Below are 20,731 nucleotides of genomic sequence, written 5' to 3' on the forward strand. Positions count from 1 at the left end.
TGTCCATCGGATCCTGTTTCCGCATGTGTCATGACTTACAGAGTGTAAAAACTGAAATTTCCCCTTGCAGGGATCAATAAAGTAAATCTTAATCTTACTGTGGGCATGGGAGATTATTTAAGTAAGAGGCAGGTAGAGGCATGCACCTGGGTGGGCCCATTGTTTTTTTTACCAGAGCAAGAGAGGCAGCGGGAGCCACGATTTTCTTTGTTCTTTTGTTTTTTTTTCTTCAAATAAATCAGCAAAATACCGCAGCTCTTGCATGGACATTGGATTTCTTTTGCCTGCGTACATTACATCCCCATGGTGCATCAATGGTCATTTGATTATTTTTGATATTAGTTTATCTAGATTTTGTTTTTTGGACATATAGCCACTACATTAACCTTTTTGCCATACTTGTCTTCTATGTTTTCATAATGAAAAGCATGTTATGATCCGCATGTATGTCTTACTCTGACCACTAGGGGACGTTCTACCACATGATGAAACCAAAAGCACCGAAGAAGAACCCCCCTACCCTGTTATTGAAATGCTACACGCACAGTGACCGCCTTTTATCCCTGGAAATATCACCGCTGCAAATTTTAAAACACAAATCTGTAGCAGGCCATGTTCTATCGATGACACACCAGCCTCTCAAAGCAGGTAAAACGCCTTTTTAATCATAGTTTATAGGTGTCAACGTGAAGCTGCTTTTTTGCCAACGTGAGCTGAGCTAAGTAGCGCTGCTGCCTCCGGTGTGTGCTCTTTTGTTTTGTTTACCGCAATCATGAGCGAAGATGACAATTCAGCATCATCGAAAGACAGAGATGCGACCCTGCTGCTGACTAAAGATGGACAGAGGTATTACGTGAATAAGAGCGGAGTAGTGGACAGCCGAAATGTGAACACGCCACTGGAACCGGACAACAACAACAACGCCTCCTCCTACGACATGGACGACCCGGACGAGGAGAGCGACGTCCTGGACACCTCAGACCCCAGAGACGGCGCGGCGAGCCCGGAGGAGCTGAACGACGAGGATACGTCGGAAGGCGACAACGCCCCCAAACAGTGCACCTATGAGGGATGCACGGAGACCACGACACAGGTGGCCAAGCAGAGGAAGCCGTGGATGTGCAAGAAACACCGCAACAAAATGTACAAAGACAAGTACAAGAAGAAGAAGAGTGACCAGGCCATGTCCAGTGGCAAACTTGATGTAAGACCAAGCTTGTTTATGTGATTTTTTTTTTTTTTTTAAACCTACGGTCATTCATTTGAAGTCAACATGAAGTGGACAAATGTAACACAAACCCCTTCAGTAAATATGTGTTCATGTAGGGTTTACTACTTTGAGAAGAAATGAGTTTTGAGAGGTGTAAACTCAGCTAACAGAGAATGGACTTGAGCTTTTCTAGTCTTTCGACTACTCGAAGCGTTTTTACACCGCAGGTCATACCCATTCACACACTGATGGTAGTGATCACTTTGTAGTATCATCCATCAGAAGTAACTAATCCCATTCATACACCACCACTGAAGCAGCAGGAGCAATTCAGGGTTAAGTGTCTTGCCCAAGGACACATCGGACATTTTGCCAGCTGGGGATTGAACCCTTGACCTTCCGGTTGAGAGGTGACAACTCTACCAACTGATCCACAGCCGAGAAGCGTTAACAGGGACTATAATTTGTAGGTTTCCCTTTTAGACTTGACCTAACCTTTACATAAACAGAACACTGACATTTGATATGTTGTGTAGAGGAGGGTGATGTGGGAAAAATATCATATCACAATTTTTTTGGGGCAAAAATCAAGATTTCTTTCATACTGATCTTTAGACAAATTTGTAAGTTACTGACCAGTTCAACCAAACTTATTTCCCTGTATCATGTTTTTTTAAATGCACAAAAACTGCACTGACAAGTTTAGTCTATTTGAAAAACATCTTTGTAGGAGGTCTGGAGGTCTCACCCAGAACATTTTAGCACCAGAAATGTCTTTCCCTCAATTCGATCAATATTTATGCACAATTTGAAGGTTTTCCTCACCACTTTGAAATTACGATTTAGTTATGTGTCCTCTTTTTATGTTCATCAGGAACATTTTCACGCAGTGATGCATTCATTTAAAAAACATGTAGACTTCGAGTTCTTGTGTTTCTGTTCTATTTAGCCCTTCAGAGTCCCTACAGCTCATACAGGCTCTGCAGCCTTTTTTTATTTGTTTTTTATGACATCATTGGACCAACTTTGGTTTAGTTTATATATAATCAAACTGACATTTGATATGTTGTGTATGTCTTTATGCTCTCCAGGAAAACTCAGAGGAACGGCCTGTGTCAGTGAACAAACAGCGTCTTGGTTCCATGGGAGACAGACCAGCCAGACCCTCCTTGATAGAGCAGGTTCTCAACCAGAAAAGACTGGTAAGTAATGAAAGAAAGACAATTCAAAATTCAAATGGTACCATGGTATACCAACGTGGTATTGTTTTAAATGCTTTGATATATTAACAGGTGTCTTTCTTGTGTAAATGCTTCTGAATATTTTCCTTTCAGTCTCTGCTCAGGAGTCCGGAGGTGATCAGCTTCCTGCAGCAGCAGCAGCTGCTCCTGGCCTCACAGGGCCGCAGTCAATCAACACAGCAGCAGTTCCAGGGCTGCTGACGCCCAAACGTCAATGTAACTTTTTTATAACAATCATGGAACCCAGAAGAACATCAGAGCATAATTCAATAGTGTAGACAGAGAGAGACTTGTGGACTGAACCAGTAGAACCGATGTAACTTCATCAACAGGAAGTTTTGAAGTAGCAGACATGTATTCAAACCATGTCTGGTGCTGGTTAGGAAAACCTTTGCTTTAATCCAGCCAGCCCTTTTATTTTAACATATATCTTTTTAGAATTTTACTGCATTGACACCCGTTCATGCTGTTGTTTTCTTTGCGTTTTAGAACTGCTTCGAGAACACTTTTTAAGGCTGATCTCGCTGAACAAATTATTAATCTTCACTGTGTTTCCTGTCTGACTTCTCTTGAACTTTTGCTACATATGACAATTGTTTTAGTGGCTGTCTGTAGCCTCTCTCCTTAGCCAAGTCTGGCTTTCAGGACATGTTTTTATCACAAACTTTCAGTTTATCGACTGTTGCACAAACATAATGTGAAAAAGTAACAATATAGCCCCATTTCCAACAAGGGGTTCGGTTCAGTACCGCTCCGACCCTGTAGGGTGGAGCTAGACACACTGCCGTCTATTGATTGGTTGAAAGAATCATCACTTTCTGTGTGACAGCGGTAAAAAAAGGACAAACATAAATTACTCTCTTCGATTTTGAGAGTCATTTCAAGGCTGTTTTTTTTTGTGTTTGATTAAATGTCAGGACTTTCCACTGCTCCCCTGGGTGACCTTGGAGATGCTGACCTCTAATGGACGCCCTCCATTGTAGCCCTTTGTTTACTGTCACTATTACGTACGGCTATCTCCATCCGGCTTACACCTTAAGGGTTGAGTTGGCGGTGGAAACGGGGCTTATGTGTTTGGTGGAATGAATAAAAGGTCATACTAACTGTTTATGTTTTAAAAGTGTCAGGGAAAAGTTATGTACTGTATGTTGTTTGTGTGTCTCTAAGTTGAAGTGAATATTCCTTGCTGTGAAAATGAGAGTAAATGAATTATGCTAATATTGAAAAACCTCTCTGACTGTTTTTTTTAAATTCAACCTGGTGCTTGTCTTCTCAAATGTGAAGGTGAAGATTCCAGAAGACAAAACAACTTTAATAAAACAAGTAAAAAGCAACTTGTACAGTAAGTCAACACATGTACATACAATACATTATATCATAATAACACAACACAAGGTAACACAAGTCTTTGAGTACCTACAAATAAATCTCAATGTTTCATATCAAGGAGTGCAGAAAATGTGCAGAATCATAACAGAAATGAGAAACAGTTTATCATAGTCTATCTGGAGCAAAATAAAGAACACAATCATTTCACTACACTTGCTTTAAATTAGCTAAATAACATTCAGTCTATCACGTTTCAAAAGGAGTTGATAACATTTTTTTTAAATATATTTGAAGGGGTCAAAGAAGGGGACCATAGGTCAGAAAAAAATGGATGTGGCAAAACATACAGACCACATGGCCACCTGTGTGAAGCACCAGGAAACACAGTTCATGTTATGACACTGAAGAAATTGGGTTGTGTGGGGAGCCCATCTGTGTGAGGACCTTGTCCAGCCACTGCAGAGGTCCATGCAGATGCACCTCAATCCAGCAGGGGGTGCTGGTGACGTCTTGACGGTGGTATTCAGCACCCCAGCCCTGGGGAGAGGACATCAAAAAACATCTGTATTCACTAAGTGGCCATTCTCCTCTAATGGCAGTAAAGAGTGTACATCTGGATTATAATTTTAGCTACTTATTAGCCACTTCCTAACGTATATTACTGTTTGCTAGGATGTGGCTGAATGCTAATTTAAGTGATCGATAGAGCTACATGATAAAATAGGAAACACTTTCTTACTAAAGTAACTGTAATGTAAGCTTGGAATTGGTTGCATGCTAATATTAGCTGTTGATTGATTGTAGCAAAAGGGTTATTGAATATGTTTTAGCAGAAATATTGCCAAATGTCCCAGCAGTTTATCACAGCAAGAATGGTTGAATAATAACAATTGTAAGATTCCCTACATAAATACGACTTGAAACCTGGAAAGCACATTAACAGAATTTGATCTTCCCATGACGGTGGAGGAAATGGCTGCATTGTGACGCCAATAAATGCTAAGTGAGCAGTGTAATCCTTCATATGTAAAGTATCGGACAGGACATGCTTAGCAGGGCATCAAGCTTTAACAACAACAAGTTTCAGTGACAATCTTTGATCTATCGAGAAGAAATACGAGCCAGAGGATGATTACCAAACTGCATCTTTGTTGCTACATCTTTTCGTTTTTGGGTGCACAAAATACTCCGTACCTTCACAAAGCTCATGCGGATGGTACACATCTTGGTGAGCTCATACACGACCTCAAAGCCGTGGTTAACAGACTGGGCGAGGAGCTGAGCAAACAGCTGGTTGTTGAAGATCTTGAGGCTGCAGCCGCTGGGGATCTTGCACACTGTGGTGGCGTGGAAGCCGTGCTGGAAGTTACAGTTACGACTCTGGACGAAGATACTGCTGTCGCTCAAGCACTCAGCGTACACCTCACCGCCGACATAGTACAGGTGTAAACCTGAGAGGGAGGGAGGAGGAGGAAATCAAATGGTCTTAAAGAGGTCAGGAACAAGTGAATGACAACTTGAATTTTTTGGTTTTTCCAAAAGTAACTACTTATTGTGGCTTGCAAATTCACTCCCAACACAACTCTTAACATTGAGTTTTTATCTTGTTTGTTTTGAGTGCACAAAGAACTACACAGAGACAGACGACCCCCCCCCCCCCCCCCCCGGCCTGTTCCATGGCCATGTCTGGCCCATTTATTTGAAACACAAGAACATCAAAACGCCCCAATAAAGATGATGATGATGACTTTAAAAATCATAACCACAGTTGGGAAGTATGATGATATAAAATCATACACTACTTAAGTAGAGATTTTTTACATTTCCATATTATGAATATTTATTTTTCTGGAGTATTTCTTTATTCTTCTTTATTTTCCTTTTTTCCCATTATATGTTTAAAAGCAAATATCCTTACTCTCTACTTTTCAAAACAGGCTCTTAACTTTATGACATTACAGTGAAATTATCAGTTACTTTGATTTAGCATCATAGCAAACTGCCAAGACTGATTTGAACATCAATGGATTAGAAAAAAACCTGATTGTATCCATCAGTTTACATCATAAATGACAGAAGAAACATGACCATAATGATTTCAAAGAAAACAGACAAGAGACGAGGGAAACGTGACTGTGGAGGAGAGGCAGTTAATGAATGTGATGTCTGTCACCAAAGTTAATGTTCGTTATTTTCAGTATATTTCTTTAATATAGCAAAGTTTTGTGTCAAGTTAAAGGATTTCAGTGTTTCATAGTTTCACTATGACACAAGGTTCCGTTAGCTTTGGGATACTTTTAGTAGTAGGTGTGTTCAGTTAGTAGGCCTACATTTCAGAACATGTATTTTACCCTCATTTCAGTAAACGTTTTATTTAGGCACTTCTTCTTTTTCCAGTATTTTTTTTCTAAATAACACGAGTAAAAGATGTGAAACAAGTTTTGAAAACTCAGATCACATCAACATGTCAAGAGAGTAGAGTGCCAACTCTGCCCTCTAATCGAAAAAACATACTCAATGTCTGCTTTGAATACAACCTTAAAAACATATTTTTCTGACAGAGGACAAACACAGGGGCCTCTATGCTCATAAGACACAGGTGTCTGAATAGTAACGGTAGTGGCTCTTAATTCTTTCCCTTTTGTTGAACTACCCTTCCAAAACGTACACATTCTAACAGTGCACCGTCTATCCAGGAGATGCTTGATATCTCAACAACAAAGGCTGGGTTCTTCACTTTTTTTTCATCACGAGAAACAAATTTTTGGTCAGCGATCAGCTGTGCAAGGAGCCTGAAGTGATTTGTTTGTTTAAAAAGACCCAAGCTTACACTCAGCATCATATGACCAGTTCTGTGTTTTAGAGAAACCTTAACCTTACTTAAACCTTAAACCTTGCTTACCTTATCTAAACCTTACTTACTCTCAATGCATAAAGAGTACAGTGCATATCAAAAAACATGAAATAATTATGAGTCCACCTACCTTTGCCTATGTGCCTGCGTGTGTGCTCGATGGTGGAGTTGCGGTTCACGTTGGACAGCAGGCCGAGGCAGAAGCGGTTCTTGTTGTTGGACGGGTCTGTGAAGCCGTCCACTAAGAGGCTGCGGGATGACGCATGGAAAGTCTCCCCCACCCGGTTGTTGAGTTCATAGTACGCTATGGAACACCAGTACTCGGGTTCCTCGTAACATACCGGCCGTAAATCTAAACAGGTACACAAAAACAGAATTTGCTCAAAAGATTTCTCATCACAAAGACACAAGATGTCACATTGGTCATCTCATTGTATATACAGTAGACTACTACTCCTGTAACAGTCATATGCACATTTATCTCTTTATGCAAACTTGTTGTCATAATGAAACTAAATGTACCTGGTTATGGTTTATATTTTGGCTCAGAGTCACTGCTTTTTTTTTTCTTCCTCTGTGGTACTTAAAAAACAATTTTACGATACAGTTCCTCTGTGGAAAAAGGTAGGTGTCATTTATTTTGTGTCTGTTGTTATCCCACTCCACCTTCTTCAACATTATCCGTTCTGCACATTTTTATTTACTCAAATGTTTTATTGTCTGTCCATGCCTGTGTATATTTATATTTCAAAGAAATGACACTGAAAAAGAGTTGTTTTATGAGTGATAGGAGTTAGCTGGAGTTACAGCAAACTGAGCTAACTAAGCTGACATATTTTTTTATCCATTTGTTTTGCAGTGATGTTTTTCCATTTAAAAAACCAATGCACTTCAGCACTTACAGCACTCAGCATCATAAGTGCAGAAACTTCCTCAGTGACGGCTGTGTTTTGATCACAGGGCTCACGGCGTTCTTAGTTAAATTAGTTCAGCTTTTGGAACACGTTGTGCTAGTCGATGACATCTTTCCTTCACTGACCATAAAAAAGAAGTGAAGGACTTTCACCACTCTTAGACCAGTCAGTCATACTCTTGCAGTCTTTTCCTCATTTACCTCATGCACCCAGACTTTTTTTTTAGGGTGCAATATCCCATTCTGCTGCTAATGCCAGGACACATTTCTTACTAAATGTTTTACATTTTCTTTGTAAAATTGGCAAATACTAGACATGAAGAGCAGACTTAACGGTCACGACCAAGAAAAGTGGAAGTGCCACAATTCAACTTTTGTAATCTAGCAACTTTCAGTGCCAGAGGGAGAAAATGCTGTCAGTGGACTGTTTTGGTCAAATTTGAATCGGCAATTTCTGTCTTCTTGTGTTAACTTTACCTCTGTGCGGGGCGGAGAACGTGAGTTTGAGGGTCTCTGTGGAGTTGCTGGACTTCACATCCTCTTTAGGGCTCGTCTCCATCATGCTGTACGGAGGAGGGGGCGTCTCAGCTGGAAAAGGAAATTTACAAATCACAGTAAGAGTACAAATGTGGAAAGTAACACTGAGAGACTATGCTATCGTGTATAAATTAGATTCTGCAGCAGCCGGTGTAAAAATGCCAATTTGATGTGTTTCAGTTAAAGGGCCTCAGTTTATTCAGATCAGTGATGTGTTGGACGATTATATTGAGCACCTTTTTAATTCCATATTTTTCCCTGAAGTGTCTTTGGACTGTTGGCTGGTGTACAGATGAAAACATGTTCACTACAAACCTAAATATAACACGATGTTCTTCTCAGCGATGGCTGCTTAATTATACTCAAATTAGTTTGTTCAATTTGAGATACATAGATGACAATGAAATCCTTACCTGTGATGTGGTAGGGACTGCTGGGCTCCGCAGAGCTGTTGGGGGAGTTGGGGTAACTCTGCGTGGTGGGAGACTGGGTGAGGGAGGAGGAAGGAGAGGAGGAGAAGGAGGGGCAGGGCAGCGGAGGGAAGGAGTCTGGATAGGTGGCGTTTTGGGGCATCAGGGGCTCGCTGTGCAGGGAGGCGTTCCTGAACTTTGCCAGTAGACTGTGCTGAGGGTTGAACTCGCTGTGGCGGGGGACCAGAACGGGTGGCAGCACTGGGAGCAGAAAAGAAAAAAGGGAAGAGAAAAAGGTGGACAAAGTAAGAGAGAGCCCGAGCCAGATACGGTTATAAAAGATCATATTACTGCAAATCCTTTCGGCTTGGGAACACTATTAGATCACATGATCTGCAGCCCACAAAAGCTTTGCTGTTATGATATTAAAATCCAGCAATAACCTCATTTTTTTCTTACATCAGATTCAGAAGATGTTCCCTGATTAAGTTTGTACCTGGGGTCTCCACGCGTCTGTAGTGGTACGGGTTGACACAGATGTCCTTCTGCTTAGAGCCGAAGGGGAACTCGCAGCACTCCAGGGCCTTCAGCTCGTGGTGGGACTGCAGGTCGGGCCAGCGCCACACCCTGCAGTAGATGACGTGAGGCAGACCCTTCCTGTGTGACACCTGAAGCCTGCCGTCCAGAGAGCGGGGAATTGTCACGCACTTGCCTGAAAACGCAAAAAGCAAACAGCAGAGGTTGTCATACAAAAGTTTGATCTGACACAGATAAGGATTTTGTATTGTCTTTTCTACAGTTTTTAAAATACACTTACTATATCTTGTGCACTTTTAAAACAGAAGTCCAAAAGAAAATCCCCTTAAAGGGTACATATTATGAAAAATCCACTGTTACAGTGATTTGAACATATATTTGGATAACCTGAGTGTCTGTCGACCCACAAAATGTGAAATAAGCCCATCCAGTCCTTTGTTTGTGGTCTGCATAAGTCTTACAACACAGAGAAAAATGCTCCGTTTCAAATTTGCTCTCCTTGTGATGTCACAGTGGCATTCTAGTGGAAAAAAAATACCCTCCCCTCCCCTGGTATCTCCAACCATGGACTCCATCCCAAACCTAGAGCAAAACTTTTGAGCAGGTCCGCTATTTTCATTACATTTAAAGAGTCAGTTTTGTCCTGTGACCACCAACACAGTAAACTAAGCAAATAGCTTAAGGAACAGCACATTGTATTTACTCCATTTTTTGTTGTTGTAGTTTTCTTATTCTTTCTTTTTTTTGTTATCTCGGGATAACAAGGCTGGTTTTCCTGTAACAATATATAAATGTATCTCATAATGTCGAGATAAAATAAATTGTTTTCTGGTGATCACAGGATCATTTTTTGTCAATCTAGAAAAAGAACCCAAAGAAGCTGGTCACTGTCATAAACCAGACATGCCATAATGCCATTGCCCAATGAGTCTAGCCTATTTCTATGTTTGTTTTTTTTGCTACCGCAACTCTGGGGATACTTGATGAGTAAGTGAGAGATCACAAGAAAATGACTGGAAATTTCCCGTTTTCACAGGAAAACAGAGTAGATAAATGTGTGGATGCAAGCCCACTTTTGGCTTGAGTTAAAAAAAAAAACTAGACTATATACCTACTTTACTTTAACACTGTCATACTCACTAGGCTGTCCAGGGCAGCTGAGTGCTCTCTCCAGCTCCTCCATCGCCCCTTTCTTCTTCTTTAGTTTCTTTACTAGAGAGTCCACAGCCTTTTCTGCCCACTTCTCCTCCTCATCTCCCTGTTTCCAGCCAAGCAGACGCTTCACGGCCGGGCTGGTGAAGGAGAAGAGGGACGTAATGGAGGCAGACGAGTTCATTATGAGATGGATAAATGGGTGGCGAGATGAGCTGATGGGTGATGTTAAAGGGATAAAAGTTCCCAGGAGGACAGGAGTGAGGAGGCAAATAATGAGAAGCCAGGGCAGAGGTAGACGATAAAAGAAGCAGCGCAACAAGTCTTTGTAAATAGAGTTGTTTTTTGTTGTTGTTGCGTTACTTCCAAGCAGGGCTGGATGAAGAGTTGAACTCTCCCTTTTGTGTTGGCTCGGATGGGATCCGGTAGCTCTGTATTCAAAGTGTACAGCAGGGAAGGTTGTTCCTCGCACAGTCAGATCCAGGTCAAGTTTCAATCATCTGGCAAGAGCAGAGAGAGATGGTATTAGCTGCTAATTTGGCTGAAACAGAAAGAAAGAGAGTTCAGAATTTCAGAAGGAAAAACCAAAGGATTTAATTCTTAAGGGAATTCAGGCTGTGTCAACAAGGTGCTGTCTGGAGTGAAATGAAAGACTGAACACCACATAAACAACTCATATTTAACAATTTGGGCAAAGGGATGGATTTCCACATGGATAATAGGTCAGACTGATCTTGATACTTCCAAAAACAAGGTTAGTATTTTCTGTCAAGAAAATGAAGCAAGTACTAAAAGTGTTCAGAATGAGCAGGGCAAGATGGCCAGGCTCATTTCTAGATTCACCAACAATGAGGAATGTCCTCTTTGGCCTCTGTTTCTATGATCATGCCACTGACGCCCAGGAGCCATTCTGTCTGGCCAGAACACATCACAGGACAGGAGGAGGAGAAGGAGGGGGAGGGAGGGATGCAGACAGAGGGAGAGAGAGAGCTCTCCCTTTTTATGCAGTTGTTTCATTCTGCTCATCTTAAAACAACGTGGTATAATGTTAAGAAATAAGCTTCACTATACAGCCCAACTATAATCCGGCAACCACTTACTGTACATTTCTCATTATTTCAGCAGCAGCATCTTACTGATTAAGTTTTCGCAAAATGTCATACAGTCAAGTTTGCACACAGTAGATTTCTTCTGTTTATGTTTTTACATGATCTCCTTTTTTAAACTTCTGTGGTAGGGCTTTAAATGATGTTCGGCCCATTTATGTTCAAAAAAAAAAAAAAAAAAAGATGTCCATTCTCATTTCATTCTACAATAGGCTACACAACAAATAAACATTAAATCAGGTACTTTTCAAAAAGATTGCTCACCGGTAAAAATGGAGTATGAATCAGCATGCCTACATTCTGTTCTATGTGACCAACCCTGGTTCCCTGCACACAAACAGACAGCTGGGGTTTACAATGACAGCAAAAGCGTACGAGCTCAATGCGGCATCAGTCCACCGCTGCTGCTTTACTATGGAGCCTGGCGTCACTCAGTCTGCAGGCTCAGATAGGCTAATTACCTAATGCTTTATCACCAGGACACCCCTGCCCCAAAAAAGTAAACACGCCAGCTTCCTTCTACTATGCATACAACTAGGAATCATTGCGCTGATACAAAACCTGCTGTGTCCTTACATGCAAACACAAACCGTGTAGGCTATAAAACCTGCGATCAGAAGTTTGACTTGTAAATTCATTATTGTCATAATTCCACAAAAAATCCAAGTAAACACGGGTAAAACAAGTAAGTAGGGACATTTATTACAACCTAGTACTGTATTTATAATTTTCTCAAGTTTTTTTTTTTTTTTTTAATAGTAAGCTTAGTCTGAGATATATTTATTGATAAGGCATTGATCTTTCAGGTAACTATGTTATGATTACAGTCTAAACACACATGTTAATATGACAATAACAGAACAAATCTTCAAAAAGTTGCCCAAAAGCGCATTTTGAGTTAAAAAAAAAAAAAATTGCGAGAACGAAACAAAACCTTCCTTGAATATATAACCAAGCAACAAATCATCAACAACAAAAAAAAGTTCTAAATCATTTTCTGGAGGAATATCATGGTTACATTTCTTACCTCTGTTGTGATAACAAGTGCATCGCAGACAGCCTCGTGCGTGTCGATGCTTCGCAGCCAGTGAGTAGAGGTTCAAGCCAAGGTGTGTGTCTGTGTGTGTGTGTGTGTGTGTGTGTGTGTGTGTGTGTGTGTGTGTGTGTGTGTGATGTGTCTGCGAGCGTGTATTGGCGTTGAGGTGTCAAGCCAGCCTAATGAATAATGCATCCAGTTCCGAGCTTCAAAATAAAAGCGTTGTTTACAAATATGCTTCGCAAGATGCAGCCAAAGGGATAATCCTCCCACCTGAAGTAGGGATGCTCAAGCCATTCATTACGCCACAGTTTAAAGTTTCCTGCAATGACAAGCTAATGTGTACGCCTTACTGGATGACAATGTCTCATTGTTTGCCTAAACAAACGTTATCGAGCTTAGTATATGAAGATATTTCCCCTTAACAAGCACTTAAGGGGAAGCTCTACAGTCAATGTGCAGTGTGATGATATAGCAATAGCTCAATGTGAACAAAAATGGCCAAATAATTCCACTGCACGGATCTCATAGCCCTACATTGATTGTTACAGCTCTTATTGTGAAGGTAAAAAAAAAAGTGCTTCCTGTATTATCGTAGCGTTATGTGGAGGACTTTACGCAGGTTTGAAGAGCCCCGGAGCCTCCGCTCCTCCAGCCGAGCGCCACACAGCCTCGGCGGCGTCAGCCTGGCTGGAACCGCAGCGCCTGCATGTGAGATCCCTCCGCCTCCCTCTCCTGGAACTTCAGCAGGATTTCAAAGATTTCACAGTCAGGCCCCGCAGAGGCAGGCGTGCGTGTCTGTGCGTCCCACCCTGCTCCCACCTGAGCTGTGCTTAGTCTTGCCAGTCAGACAGGGAAAGCTGGCTGTAACTGACAGAGACCGGTAGAAAAGCAATCACACCTGTTTCTTTTTTTTTTTTTTTCAAATGATTGACTTGTATCCACACAGGACACAAACTTCAGTGTCTTAAAGCGTTCTGCATTTTATTTTAACACCTGTATCATTTAAGAAGTGACATGTCTGTGATGTGGTTCTTTTGGAGACTATTAATTATTATTTTAAAAAAAAGTATTAATTTAATGCTTACGTGTGTTGTATCTTGTTGCCAGTCGTGTATACAGTAGATAAAGTGCTACGAGCCTAGTTAAACAAAGTTTTACAGTCAGTATTTTATGTTTGTTTAGGAAAGATTGTAAAAAAACGGCCATTATTCCAGTTTTTACGCGCGCAATGCACCTGTATCCCAAACATGAAGAAGAGACTATCCACCTCATATTAAACCCGAACGGTACATCTTTCTTTATATCCTGAGTTTGTTTCGTCATTCATTGTTGGGGGCGATACAGAGGGAGTTTTTTTTTTCCATTGCGGATGGACACGATCTCTCATCGGCAGTGCCTTGACTGGTCCAGTTAATGACGCAAACCCGGCTGGCGACACTGAGTCTACAAGTTTGACATTTTCAGTTTACTGCAGCGGAACGTAACAATACTCCCAACAGTGAAACTACTCCGTGGACAGTGTCAAAATGTTGTTGTTTTTTCTCTTCATTTTCACTGCCAGGTGCATCATCAAAATGCCCCACCAGGATACTGTTGATGCGATTCTAAATAGGTCTGGGGGGGGGGGGTCTAGTAGATCGAGGGGCGTCGTAAACCTGGCCCCGGGACCCACAGGGAAGCCGCGAGGAGGATGACACGAGGGAAGCAACTGTTAGTTCAAGCTTTAGAAATCAACACGAGAGGAAAACCGCCACTTGATCGCTTTAGATGTGCTTCAAATTATTGTTTGGGGTCATGTCATGCAATTCTACTTCGGCATAAATTGAAATTGAAACTCCACACTGAATGGCAGAACTCAGGTCAATTAGCCTAAGAACATAACCTAGTTGTCAATTTGACTTCAGATCTGACTTCTGGGACAGGAAATGAAAAAAGAGCGACTGTGATAAATCGTCTGTGTCTTGTCTGGCCACAGACAGAAAGATAGACAGGCAGAGCACAAACAGGATGCGCTCCCCGGGGCTCCGAGACATCCGCATCAGAGCCCCAGACCTCAGGCTTGAATAAGAAAGCAGCAGTAAAAAGAACTTCATTTAGTCAGATCACTATAAAAAAAATAAAAATAAAAGCTGTACAGATAATTTACAAGAGGGTGTCTGGGTTGAATAATTTGGAAATCATATAAAGTAATCCAGGGTATTCCCATTTTCATCTGTGGAGGAAATACTAAAAAAATCATTATGCAGCCCATTTTCATAATTACACTTCATCTCTAGAGATTTCAACTGTAGTAGCTTTTAAGAAAATGAAGTGGAGTCAAATTCTACAGAAGTCTAATATGTGACAGATAGGATGAGCGCACAAAATGTGCATTTTGTGTGAACAGTGTGCATGTTGTGTTTAGCATTATCATAACCAGCACTGTAAGAAACACTACATTAACAGATTTAGGTTTGCATAAAAGTGTAAAAATCGTTTCACTTATGCTGAACCCTATTGAAAATTTGGGTTCCATCATAAATAAACCGGTTTAGTCTGTTTTTTTTTTTTTTTTACAACCAAGTAACATTGCAAGCTACTCCTTCTGCACAGTTGAAGAGCTCTGGTGCAGGGATTAAAATATATGTTTGGCTCTTCCTAGATCAAGGTGGAAATACATGAAGTTCGCTGCATGGCTTTCCAGCAACATCCTCCATTGAAGGCTCAGAGAGGCTAGACACTTATAACTTCTATTTGTTCTTTTTATAATGTAAGAATATCTGTGACTGCTTATTAATATTTTCTCTCTAACATGTCTTACTTTTTCTAGATTACTTCATTTTTTGTTCTTAAAACATCTGAAATCTGTAGGTAAATACTATATCAGAGAGCTCATGGTTAATGTAACATTTAATGTTTTTTTTTTCCCTGACTAACCTAGTATCCAAATACTTACCAAATATGTAAAATACAGGAACAAAAGAAGACAAACTGAGATATTTGGGTACCTGCAATCATCAAAAGACAACTCAAAGAATCAGTGATCAAAATAATTGCAGATGGACTTACGGTCGATTGACTAGTTTCGGTTAGTAAATGAACCGTATTGAAATCATAAATGATGTATGTATTGTTTTTATTTTGGTTCAAGTCATCCTGCCCATTACCCCATACCTCCTCAAATATACAATCCCTCCCTTTTTTAAATCTAATATAACATTCATTGTACCAGTCAACCATTACACACTGATTCTCAGATCCTTCACTTTTCAATACAAGTCTTTCTCACTCACAGCTGATTGGCCACAAAATAAAGGTTGAGTAACTTAGTACACAGATCAGTCATAGAGACATTCTGTTACCGTGACAACAGAAATGTGCTTGTAACAACGGCCATCACAAGCCAGAACCCGATAATAATAAAAAAAAAAAAAGGCAGGACATCCAAGAGCTCACAACTGTGTCATTCCTTCACATCTGATGACGTCTGAATAGAAAAACGTCTGAAGAAAAAAAAAAAAAAAGTGAAGTACTGAACTTTCCTCTTGATTACAGGAAATGACGGACACAGCCGTTAATCCCACCTCATACAAAGGATTGTATGATGATGTGATTGATCATAGGCTGCCTCTATGACACCTGGGCTTGTCTGATTGGCTAGTCTGTCTTTTGAGGCGACTGCAGCTTCCAGGCTCCTGTGATGTAACGCAGGCGAATGAAGATCAGGTCTATTCCCATCTGCAACCAGCTCCAAAACGGGATTAGTTTGGACCCTGGCAGAGCAGACGCACAGACGGTTTATTCTCAAGTCAAGCGTTTATCGGAAATATAATGAAAAATATACAGTTCATTTACACTGACAGGGCCAAGTAATAACTCTAGCAGGAATCAGTATGATCATAACAAGTAGTTAGGTAGTTTAAAGGATGTCTGGCAAATTTGATGGAAACAGAAATAAATTCAAGACACAAATGAACAAATGAATCAGTCAAACAAAACAGAGAATAAAATCAACAAACATAAAGCCTAATAAACAACTCAAAACTCAATTAGCAATCGGTACAATCACCCTGAGCCAAAACTTGCAAAAACATCAAATAAATATATTTATGGCCCCCGCTGATCGGCTGCATAGTAGGACGACATACATCCACATATTCTACAGAAACCTACCTTCTATTTCAGTCCAGTTGACGGCCACCTCTGCTATGGGGATTTTACAACACTGGGCGATATACAAAAGCTCCACATCAAAAGCCCTGTGACAAGAGGGATACATGTGCACAGCAGATGTTCAAAAGTTGCATTAACATTCACGTTTTATTGCGGCTACTAAATCACACTGCTGCTGGTCACTGTGGCTGGGTGCGGAACATCAGGACATATTTGGTAATGATCTAAACCTGTCGATGGCACCAAATATTGAAAACAGTCAAACTAAAATCTATTATCAAATATCTGATGCAGAAGTGTTTGCTGACCTTTTTTTTTTTTTAATTATGATGTTCCCGACAGAAATTCCAAAAAAAAAAAAAAAAAAAAAATCAAAAAAAAAAATCACACAGAAGTCACATTTTTAGGCAAGGCAATCATGGTTTCTACAGCAGCTACGTTCAAGAAGTTAAGCTTCTTTTTGTTGTCAAAAAGTAAATTTGCAGACATTTTTTTTTTCCTCCCAAAATTTCTCTGATGAAGGTTGTTCGTAACAACAACCTTCATCAGAAAAATGTAAAGCCCCTATCCACCCATGATATATCCACACAGGCTTCTTCTTTGGGCTGTGTGGATGGGCTTGATGGACATCTTCACTTTTTGTCATGCTTGAACCTAACTTGAAGTTGAATTACCGGTAGGCCTCTCTATTGAACACAGCTGGGTCAGGTTGCAGGTTATAATTCTAGAAACTGGTTGTTTTAACTGGTCTCTCCACTCCAAAACCGTCACTTTTTCGATAGTATTAAAATGTTTTATGCCTTGTTATTACTCTTAACATCAGGCACATGATGGCTTCAGTGAATATAGGATGGAGTGCGACGACTTACCATCGCTCTACGTGGAGCGAGGAGAAGGTCTTGAGGGCAGCCTCACGTGTGAAAAGCTTAAACCCACACTGTGTGTCCTTGACCCCTCTCACACAAAAGAACCACACCAGGAAGTGAAATCCATACATCAGGAATGTGCGAAACGTAGATCTCTGCAAAACACAACAACAGTGAACAGTGTTATTTAATGGTTAGAACGACAAAGAGACAAGTCTACAACAGACGAAGTACCTGAGCTACAGAGTCTTGCTCCAGGTGAGCTCTGGAACCACAGGAAATTGCCATATTCTCCTAAATGGACAAGAATGCATGGTTAAAGATGTGTTTTAAACGTGTTTAAAGATTACACTACACATGCAGCCTTCATGTAATATAAGTTTGTGAAAAAGTATCGAAAACATGGAATGTGTTCGCACTGGTTTAGGGTCGAGGTCATGAAGTCCAGCCTCCACTTTGTCCAGGTCAGAAAATTTTGTGGCTCCGTCAGCATCTGCCATCAGAATGAGTTTCCCTCTGGAGCTCAGAGTTCCCTTTAAGAGAGACAGAAACACACAGACAGGGGTCAATTCCAAACTGTTGATGCTTTAGTGCCGCATTCAGACCTACTGTAATTTGACGTCTTCGGTCTCACCATCCTCACAGCTCCTCCTTTCCCTCTATTCTTCACCAGCGTCAGGACTCGCACTTTGTCTGCGCCGTACTCTCTGGTGTACCGCATAGCAACCTGGCAGAAAACCACAACAGCTCGATATCGGCATGACTTTGAAACTCGACCAAAAGCAACGCAGAGCACAATTTAAAAACCTTTGGTAACATACTACTGCACAAAAATAAAAGATGTTAAAAGATCACCTCTGTGGTTTTGTCTTTGCTGCCATCATCAACCACAATGACCTCATAGGTAAAAGAGGGCTGCTCTTTCTGTATGGGGGGGGGGGGGGGGGGAAACCAAGAGGAACTTGTTCAACAACAATGGAATGCTGCCACCTACTGGCCCTTTTTGAGTATAACTTATCGAGCCAAAATAACTTTGCTGAGAGAAGCATCACCTTTCAGAGGATGACAAAGCTGCTTCACTTTGCAGATCATTTTTTGGATTACAATTTCATCTGATACTGACAGAGTTTAAGCACTTACCTGTCTGTTTTCCAAGTACTCCATAGTTTCCTCGAGCATCACAGGCACTGCAATGACAGTCAAACGCATATCAAACCTGTAACATTCACAGGGACCGCGTAAAATTAAGACTCAGAGAAAAGGATTATGGGGGTTGAAAGCACCAACTTGTATGCTAATTGAATTATTTTCATTTGTTGATGAAAAACACAGAGTTAACTTTTTAAGTATCTGGTTGAGGACTCTTACGCATCAAACATAATCTACTAGGCCTTCAAACACACATTTGTAATGAAGCCTATCCTATATATTTTTTTTACTGTGCAGTGTAATGAAATTAAATTGCTTAATTTCATCTGGCTTCAAATATAATGTCTACCTTTTCTTTTTTTCTTAAATTTGTGTGTGTGTGTGTGTGTGTGTGTGTGTGTGTGTGTGTGTGTGTGTGTGTGTGTGTGTGTGTGTGTGTGTGTGTGTGTGTGTGTGTGTGTGTGTGTGTGTGTGTGTTCCCTCATCCACTCACTTCGGAGCTCCTCGTTGTAGGCCGGTATCACCACAGAGAGCTCTCTGGAGTGGGGATCGTGTAAGCTTGGGAAAAGCTCCTTCTCTCCAGTGGCTGTAAGAAAATGCTTCTCTTTCTCGTGGCGTGTCAGGTTCACCATCTTCGCAGTGACGTGAGCGATTACGAGCACCTAAAAAGACAGAAATGAGAGCGTGGTGCTCTTGTTATTGTTCTTGCTGTAAGGTACTTTTTCTTGAGTTTCTTAACACACAGATAATTATCTTATTAAGAGGAAGAAGACGAAAGCTGTGTGAATTTTAGTTTTAGTTAGAATTTGTCGTTTATTTCTGCACGTCAGATCTTCAAAAAAGCTTTAATGGCAGGGCCAAAAAGTACTTGTTTAATATCTTACTCACAGCGGCCCTGAAGTGCATCACCATACGCTGGTTGAAACCAGAACCTCCCACTTACAATGTATGGATCCAGAAAGTTTGGGACATTTACCGAATGGAACAAATCACATACCAATTGAGACTCCAAAAATAAACTTTCACAACAAGACGGAGACCTGTACTGGCTTTACTAATGCAATAGAGAGTGATGTTTAAATTGGGGGCGCAGACCAAGACCACGCACCATTTTTCCCTAAGGGTTTGACTTCGCACTTCCACTTTGACACGTGATTTCTTTGAGTGGATTAGAATTTATTTCTTATATGATTACAACTTTTATTTATGATTTTAATTTCTCCTCTACTTTTATGAACATTTTAAGTATGTACTTGTTTGTTTATGTGTATTATTGTGTATATGTATATTCTTTGGAGTGGACATTTTGATTTGTATCTTTCCTTTTGTAATCTATTTCTGCTGGCTTAATATCCGAATGTAACTATATAAAATATATTTTTCATATTGTACTGTTGTTGATGAGAAAAATGAATAAAAACTAAGTTAAAAAAAAAAAAATGTTGCAGAGGAACATTCACTGTTATTTCTATGGCTCAAACCGGACACAAAAACGTATAAACCTGTTACTCATCAACCATGGATAATAAGAAACTCTTAAAAGTTAACATCTTGTCTTTACAGTAATACATTGCTTGGGAACTCCTTGCATGGCAAAAAAAACAAAACACACAGGTAGAAGAAACTCCACGCTGCAACACACACTTTAGCTGTTTCTAAATGATAATGTTGTTGTTACTCAATAGATTTTGACAGCTTTTATTTGCGTTACAAGTGTTAACCCCTTTGCTAAAACAGGCTGCAATAGATCTATGTTAACACAACATTTAAACTACTTACCACTATTAAACATAGAGCTGCCAGTGCGACCAGGGCTTGAACTATTTCACAGAGAAAATCCATCTCCCACAGGTAACCCTGCAGCCACTGACACAGATCACCTGTCCCAAAAAAAAAAAAAAAAAAAGGGCAAGCTAAAATGCTAGCTTTCTTTTTTCCTGCTTTGCTTCGTGTCGACACTCCAGACTTTTCCAGAAAATACAAGAAGATACACGCTCATATGAGATTTACAAGTTGAATCAACTCGATAAGAAAGAGTGTATTTCCATAACTCAGGTTGGGGGGAAAAAGCTGAGTGAACTCCACTTCCAATCACAGCTGAACACAACGGCGACGCGGAAGTGAAGTGATGTTTGTAGACACATCATCAGTTTGAGGCAAGAGGACACCGAGCAGCGCTGTGAGGCCTCAGTGACACAGACACTGCCCCCTAGTGGACAATGTTGATAACTGGAAA

The 20,731-nt window shown here is 40.6% G+C and overlaps 3 protein-coding genes across 6 annotated transcripts; 1 reads left to right on the top strand and 2 right to left on the bottom strand.

Moving 5' to 3' along the window:
• The first annotated feature begins 486 nt into the window (after window positions 1-486).
• Window positions 487-3,679, top strand: rfxap (regulatory factor X-associated protein). The gene is made up of 3 exons (XM_020650157.3): window positions 487-1,204; window positions 2,302-2,412; window positions 2,545-3,679. Exons 1-3 carry the CDS (start codon window positions 773-775, stop codon window positions 2,650-2,652), a joined length of 651 nt encoding a protein of 216 aa, XP_020505813.1. The 5' UTR covers window positions 487-772; the 3' UTR covers window positions 2,653-3,679.
• Window positions 3,680-3,742: 63 nt separating this feature from the next.
• Window positions 3,743-12,810, bottom strand: smad9 (SMAD family member 9). 4 transcript variants are annotated; one of them, XM_029280451.2, is made up of 9 exons: window positions 12,317-12,810; window positions 11,554-11,616; window positions 10,172-10,683; window positions 8,991-9,206; window positions 8,498-8,755; window positions 8,025-8,135; window positions 6,765-6,986; window positions 4,975-5,231; window positions 3,743-4,317 (listed from the first exon to the last, which is right to left on the bottom strand). In XM_029280451.2, the coding sequence occupies exons 3-9, from the start codon at window positions 10,365-10,367 to the stop codon at window positions 4,174-4,176; spliced, it is 1,404 nt and encodes a 467-aa protein (XP_029136284.1). In that variant the 5' UTR covers window positions 10,368-10,683; window positions 11,554-11,616; window positions 12,317-12,810; the 3' UTR covers window positions 3,743-4,173. The 4 variants fall into 4 exon arrangements, with proteins under 4 accessions (XP_029136284.1, XP_020505809.1, XP_020505810.1 ...); XM_020650153.3 differs by lacking the exon at window positions 11,554-11,616; XM_020650154.3 differs by lacking the exon at window positions 11,554-11,616 and having other exon boundaries at window positions 10,172-10,724.
• Window positions 12,811-15,426: 2,616 nt separating this feature from the next.
• On the bottom strand, window positions 15,427-20,622 carry alg5 (ALG5 dolichyl-phosphate beta-glucosyltransferase). Its single transcript, XM_020650121.3, has 10 exons — window positions 20,275-20,622; window positions 18,989-19,157; window positions 18,487-18,533; window positions 18,202-18,270; window positions 17,981-18,073; window positions 17,766-17,879; window positions 17,581-17,640; window positions 17,350-17,501; window positions 16,481-16,566; window positions 15,427-16,080 (listed from the first exon to the last, which is right to left on the bottom strand). Exons 1-10 carry the CDS (start codon window positions 20,335-20,337, stop codon window positions 15,965-15,967), a joined length of 969 nt encoding a protein of 322 aa, XP_020505777.1. The 5' UTR covers window positions 20,338-20,622; the 3' UTR covers window positions 15,427-15,964.
• Between the last annotated feature and the right edge of the window lie 109 nt (window positions 20,623-20,731).

Source organism: Labrus bergylta, chromosome 14 (assembly GCF_963930695.1).
Source record: "Labrus bergylta chromosome 14, fLabBer1.1, whole genome shotgun sequence".
NCBI lineage: Eukaryota > Metazoa > Chordata > Actinopteri > Labriformes > Labridae > Labrus > Labrus bergylta.